Source organism: Megalobrama amblycephala, linkage group LG18, assembly GCF_018812025.1.
Source record: "Megalobrama amblycephala isolate DHTTF-2021 linkage group LG18, ASM1881202v1, whole genome shotgun sequence".
NCBI classification, from domain to species: Eukaryota; Metazoa; Chordata; class Actinopteri; order Cypriniformes; family Xenocyprididae; genus Megalobrama; species Megalobrama amblycephala.
In genome coordinates, this window is record NC_063061.1 from 31,267,628 (window position 1) to 31,274,488 (window position 6,861).

General features: G+C 35.9%; 1 protein-coding gene across 2 annotated transcripts; it reads left to right on the forward strand.

Moving 5' to 3' along the window:
- Positions 1 to 1,083: 1,083 nt before the first annotated feature.
- Positions 1,084 to 4,087, forward strand: casp21 (caspase 21, apoptosis-related cysteine peptidase). Of its 2 annotated transcripts, none has more exons than XM_048167590.1 (6): positions 1,084 to 1,430; positions 2,127 to 2,215; positions 2,975 to 3,109; positions 3,187 to 3,365; positions 3,448 to 3,571; positions 3,653 to 4,087. In XM_048167590.1, the coding sequence occupies exons 1-6, from the start codon at positions 1,420 to 1,422 to the stop codon at positions 3,892 to 3,894; spliced, it is 780 nt and encodes a 259-aa protein (XP_048023547.1). In that variant the 5' UTR covers positions 1,084 to 1,419; the 3' UTR covers positions 3,895 to 4,087. The 2 variants fall into 2 exon arrangements, with proteins under 2 accessions (XP_048023547.1, XP_048023546.1); XM_048167589.1 differs by lacking the exon at positions 1,084 to 1,430 and adding an exon at positions 1,481 to 2,024.
- The last annotated feature ends 2,774 nt before the right edge of the window (positions 4,088 to 6,861 follow it).

Here is a 6,861-nt window from a genome sequence, read left to right on the forward strand (position 1 = left end):
ACATTATTGATTACAGCAATACTGTGATTCTACAGCACAAGATCCAGTTTTTTTTTTCTTCAAAATAATTCAAAGATTTCATCAAAAGTTCTTAAAAAAAAAAAAAAAACCTCACATTTAGACACACATATCAAGAATCAGCCTGTGAATCTCAACAATGGTGAGAATAATTAAGCATGTTGCAGTGCATTCTGGGTGCTACCAATGAAAATTCATCCACGGCTCCCATCATGCATTGCTGCATGAATAAATTATGAGCTTAATTGTTTTAGTAATTTTCTTTATTCTCACTATTTTGTTTTTTGCTGTTTTTATGGGACTTTTTAGTAGCTTGTTTTCTAATGTTCAGAGTTGATCTGTTGATCAGAATATGTTGCTTGTCACCGTCGTTGAGATTCACAGGCTGATTCTTGATGTCTGTGTGTGCCTAACCGAAAGGATTTGTTTTTTGATCAGAACAACTTTTAAGAAATCCTTCATATTTTATCGATAAAGCTGATCTTCTGTTTAATCACAGTGCTGCTATAATCAATAATGTAAATCTAACTCAAAGATTGGGCTCTAAATGAGTTCAGATCAAATAATGATTATGTGAAAACATAACCAACATTACCTGACCATCTTTTCTCTTTGCTAGTCTGGCTGTTATAACTCAGTTACAACAACCCAAACAAATTCTAATATTAAAAAGTCAAGGGTCAAGAGCCCAACTAAAGCAAACCATGACCTCTGTGATGGTATCTTAAAAAAATGTGATTTTCTCCTTTGGTGTTTCTGCTTGTTATCATCAGGTGTCTTCAATAATGGTCATCACTCAATTAATCACTTATATATCTCATTAACTTTAACACTGCTTCAGTGGGTGGAAAAAAAAAATATATAGCAGGACTTTTACTTTCTGACCCCTGGACTTTCCACCTCTGCTGCGAACGGACCCGTATCGGAGTCCACTTGCGCGCAGTGACGGATCTGTAACGAAGGCGGATCGCGGACCCCGCCTTGGCTCCGCGCTGCATCCGCGATTAAAACCTTACCTCCGCGGCGGGTCCGCTTGGGACTCGCAAATTGATACAACCGTTACAGTAAAGGCGCGTGCGCGTCCGCGGATCCGACATGGGTCCGCTCAGGATCCGCTGATTGACAGTAGAATTTATGGCGTCGTCCGGATGCGGACCTGATCCTCTGGGCGGCGCTAAAACGGATGTGACAGTCACGCGGGTTTGGCGACTTGAATGCGGATCCGCCTAGGAGTCCCTTGCTGTGTGGGAGGGTTTAATTTGGATTTGTCTGTCGTGTTTTATTTACTCTTATAGTCCAAGTTCCCGCTGACTTGCATTATACCACTGACAGACGGCAGCAGTTGCAGTTAAAAATCATCATTTGTGCTCTACTGAAGAAACAAAGTCACCTACATCTTGGATGCTCTGGGGGTAAGCAGATAAACATCAAATTTTCATTTTTGGGTGAACTATCCCTTTAACTAAATACACTCAAGCTAAATATAATTATTCTGGTAAGAGCGTATTTTTTCCAACAGAAAGAACATTTCAGGAACATCATACTACCTTTAAATGGTTTAAAAAAAAGAGGAGGAGTATAAAACTTCATTGGCCGTCACTTGTACTGTTGTCATGCGAAATTTGAATATGCTGAAACTGTAATAATGAGAATTGATTTTCCGTGACACCATCAATGATACACAAAGGATATATATAAAACGTTACTAATTGTGTATAGACTTTTCCCAGATCTTCTAATACAAGACTGAGTGAGATTCTGTGAGAATGTAAAATGTGTAAAAGGTCACAGATAAAGTGCAACGCCCCGTTCAGCGCTAGTTACGCCTCTGGGAGGCAGCGGACTTTGAAATCTTCCTCTGTAAAATGAAAGTAAACGGAGAGGGAAATTTAGAATGAAAGAAGCAAGATTGCAGGAAGCTATTCGTCACTTTCTAGTACAACTAAGACGCGGTGGTGTAATGAATCAAGTCTCAGAATGAACTCGCATGTTTCTGAAGATCACAGGTAAGACTCTGGGTGAAACAAAACGTTGAGATAATTGTCAAGTCAAGCATGTTTATCTGAATTTCTCCATTTAACTGTTTTAATTGCATCTTGTGTTCACAGTGCTGTGAAGAAGCTTTGTGTGTTTGAGCCCTACGGGAAGCATAAAAACATAGGCAAATGTCTGATCATCAATAATGAGCACTTTCCTGGTGAGTATCATCAGCCTGAATCTTCACTGAACTATAAAGTTATGTAATCTCTGACCTGCTTACAGTGTTTGGAACTGTTCTTTGATACTTATCTGCCCTTTTGAATGGCTAAAATAACTCTAAAATTGAACCTTTGCCACCTTAAAGGGTTCTGTCAGGCGCTTCATATATAGATCCTATTAAAGTTCCCATGGTGAACTATCTGTTTTAATCTATTTTTAAATTTGTATCAAATTTTATGAATTAAAAATCTGGTAAACATTAGCAAAAATAAATAAATAAATAAATAAAAATATTATGCAATCATTTAAGACATTTCTCCTTTTTTAATTGAAACTTTTCAGCATAAAGCGTTCTTTAAAATTGAGTCAAGAACCCTAGGGTTTTATATAGAACCCCACTGAACCTTTTCTTTTTTCTAAGAGTATACTGTAGCTCCCTGAATTTCAACTTTCGAGTGTTAATTTTGACTCAACTTTATTCTTCTTCTGTTTTTAATACTACAGTGGCTTACAGTCTTGAGTTTCTATTCATGTGATTTTTATCATGCTTTTTAGTCCTGCTTTGTGGCATTTTACTTAGTATCTGTTCCTGAAAAATAACCTTCTTGGTTTTTTTTTTAATTGTCTTGATCACCCTGTCAGGTTTTATTTTGTGATGATGAATGGCTGACTGTACATTTATACATTAAGGGGAATTGAAACCAAAACAAATATTAAATTTCTTACACATCCATTTTGTTATGCCTTCTTGTTCCAGACTCACCACATTTGCATAGGAAGGGATCTTCAGTAGATGAACGCTTACTGTCGAGCACGTTCAAGTCCCTTGGTTTTCATGTACAGGTGGAGAAAAACCTGTCAGCTAATGAAATGATTGGTGTGCTGAGAAAAGGTACAGTACAAAACCATTTTTAGTGTTCAGGATGGGTCATAATGTCTATATGAATTTATAATCATGGTGTGTCCTAGTATCTAAAGAGAACCACACAGACAATTCCTGCTTTGTGTGTGTACTGATGAGCCACGGAGAAGAGGGAAAAATCCTTGGATCAGATGACCGCTGGATCCCTGTCAAAACTCTGACCTCTCTCATGACTTCTGACCTCTGCCCTAGTCTGCGGGACAAGCCGAAACTCTTCTTCCTACAGGTAATGGCCACATGTGCAAAAAAATTTTCATAACATTTTGTCTGTGATTAATGATTTGTTGTTGGTTTGATTCCATATTCAGGCCTGCAGGGGAATGGAATTTGACCCTGGTGTTGAGGCAGACGGTGAAGAAGCACCGGGGGAATTTGTTGGAATATCAGACGTTCCCGAGGTGGATTTTCTCTGCTGTTATTCCACAGTGGAAGGTTTGCATTGCACTGACAGACAGTGGCATAGTTGATTGGTTTTATTGAATTTTATACACAAATGCATTTATTTCTCTACAGGTTATTACTCATGGAGAAATCCAGAAAAAGGCTCTGTATTTATCAGTGAACTTTGCAAGATGTTGAAGGACTGTCATCTAGAGATTATTCAGACTCTCACAAGAGTAAACCATCATGTGGCTTATCACTTCCAGTCTTGCACCATAGACCCGAATACACATATGAAGAGACAAATGCCGTGCTTGGCCTCCAGACTGACCAAGGATTTTTACCTTCATGTAGCAGAGAAGAAAAATAAATAATATAAATAAAAAAAATAATTGTCAATCGCTGGCAGCAAGTCAGTGACGTCATTTGCAAGGAGAGGCAGCAATTTATTAATATGTTAGCCATATACTTCATTCAGTGTTCTCTATGATACGTTAATGATGTATACGATGTCAGATCTGTAAAACAGTCTAAACACATGCAGTGAATTAAATTATTCAGATACTTAATTCATTTGATTTTATTCTCTTTTTATTTCCAAATGAAAATGGGTGCAAACCAAAAGATAACACTATTCATAAGAGCTATGAAGATCTGTAGATGACAGATGCTAGATTTATGTATATTTTACGGAAGCCCTGAACCGCAGGGTGAAAAAAAAAGAAAAGAAAACATGGTGGGGAGGAAAAAAAAAAAAAAAGAAAATATATCAGTATATCGACATAAGTCGTTAATTCGGCATAACTCGTTATTTTGAGATATTAAGTAATTATTTAGACATATCTCATTATTTTGACACATTAAGTCTTTATTTCGACATAGTATCTTGTTATTTGACATAACTCATTATTTCGACATATCTCGTTATTTCAACATAATATCTCATTTTTTGAAATAACTTGTTATTGTGAGATATTAAGTCGTTACTTAAATATAATATCTTGTTATTTCGACATATCTAATTATTTCAAAATAATTACTTGTTATTTCTAGATATTAAGTTGGTATTTTGACATAATATCTCGTTATTTCAACATATTAAGTCATTTCGACATAACTTCTTATTTTAACATAATATATCTAGTTATTTCGACATAACTCGTTATTAAGACGTGCGAAATTCAACATCTTAGATATGTCGAAATAACAAGATATTATGTTGAAATAACGACTTAAAATGTCAAAATAACGAGATATGTCGAAATAACGAGTTATGTCGATATAATGAGATATTATGTTGAAATAACGACTTAAAATGTTGAAATAACGAGATATGTCAAAATAACAAGTTATTATGTAGAAATAATGAGATATGTTGAAATAACGGCCTGTGTCGGAATAACGACTTGTGTCGAATTAAGCACTTAATATCTCAAAACAACGACTTATGTCGAAATAATGAGGGGGTTCATGTGGTTCAGGGCTTCTGTAATATTTCACTCTTTTTTTTAATTATTCATATCATAGTCATTAAAATATAATTATATAGAGACAGTATTTTTTCATAGTTAAAGATTGAAAGTCTGGCTTTAGGACAAGGGTGAAACAATGAATCTATACATAAAAAGTATTTGATTTGCATGGTTAAAATAATTAATAAAGTTGTATGTGACCTGACCAAAAGAAAAAAGTCCTGCTATAGTTTTAAAACGAAATCAAGCTGGCAAATAAAAGTGTCTGTACTAAAGAAAAACTCATATGTCTTTTAGTTGGAATTACTGAAAGTGAAAGACAACTTTCAATTAAGCATCAAGTAAAGTAGAATTATTGACACTTGATGAAGGGTAGTTTCCCCACCCGGTGGAGAAAGAGAAAAGGCAAAACCAAACCAGGCACAGCATAACAAGCATAAGCAATAGAAAAGAGTATGTCATTATTGCCTGATAAAAACACATAAAGGAACCATAAAATAATATAAGGAGTGTACATGATAACCATGGTCACAGTAGTTATTAGAATGAGATAAAATGCTCTTCTCTTCATGTGGTTTTCCTCCCCTCTCTCTTTTCTTCTCATTCCTGGTCCTGACTGCTTCAGAGCTCTGAGAACAGCCACACAGCAGAACAACTGGATGCAGAGGAAAAGGATAGGCTGTCCCAAAATGTAACAGAAGTGAATCTCAAATAAGGAAAACCTCCAAGCTACAATAAGTGCCACACAGGTGCCAAATGTTGCCATCCAGGCAGTAACAGAACACGCCACTCTATATCTGAGAGGTTTGTACTTCAGAAAGGTTACAGGATGAACCACTGCCAGGTAACGCTCAACACAGATCAGACACTGAAATAGAGGACGACCTGTGATGTTTAGTCCTGTAAGAATAGACCACGTTAGCGAGGAAATTTCAAATATATCCCTGAGAAGATAGATGAGAGAGTGCAGACAGAGAATAATCTCACAGACAGAGAGGTTCAGACTGAAGAACTCTGCCGCAAGTCCATTGCCTGTTCCTGTTACTATAAGCCATATCACATAGGAGTTGGTAGGAAAACCAAACAGCACACTTATGATGTATATGCAGTATTCGTGAAAATAAAGGTCCACTGCAGTGTGTTTGAAGTGATCAGAGGAATTGAATCCATCATTGGGGGATATCTCAATGGAGGTATTCATATTCACTATATGCATCCAAAACAACAACAAACAAAACTGTTAGTAAACCGTGTTAAGTATAGGCTACTTTAAATTCTCCTGTAATTGTAAGGGACTCTTTATTAAGACTACTGCAATGTAATCTTAATACTACTGTTACTGTTGTGTTCTTATAAAAATATATTTTCTTATTCATTACCGTTGCTTTGGAAGTTTATAAGTACTCGTTTACAGATTTGACAAATAGCAGTTGCTAAATTGAAATATGTGCATGATTTAAATTCATAACATGTACAGAATATACGATAAGAAATGTTTATAGAGTAAACACTTATCGCCGCTTACCTCGCACGTCTCACCGTTGACGCGTGTTCGTGTTCTGTGGACTGGCAGCTCTTCTTCAACTTTACGATTTGTAGGTAAGCTTTTTGATTGCAATTTTTTACTTTTATTTATTATTATTATTTTTTTTTTATTTTGAGACTAAGACAAGACCATTATTAAAAACAATCTTTATAGCACATATGTAATCTAATTTATTTTATGTTGTCATGTTGGCGTTCAGAGCGTGCATTAGACAGATAAATTCAGGTAGGCATTCAGTGATTCCATTGGCTCTTTCCAGCGTTTGTCTGCTTCTTTTGGCAGAGGTACACCAGTGCATTTTCCTACTGTTTATATATCTTCCA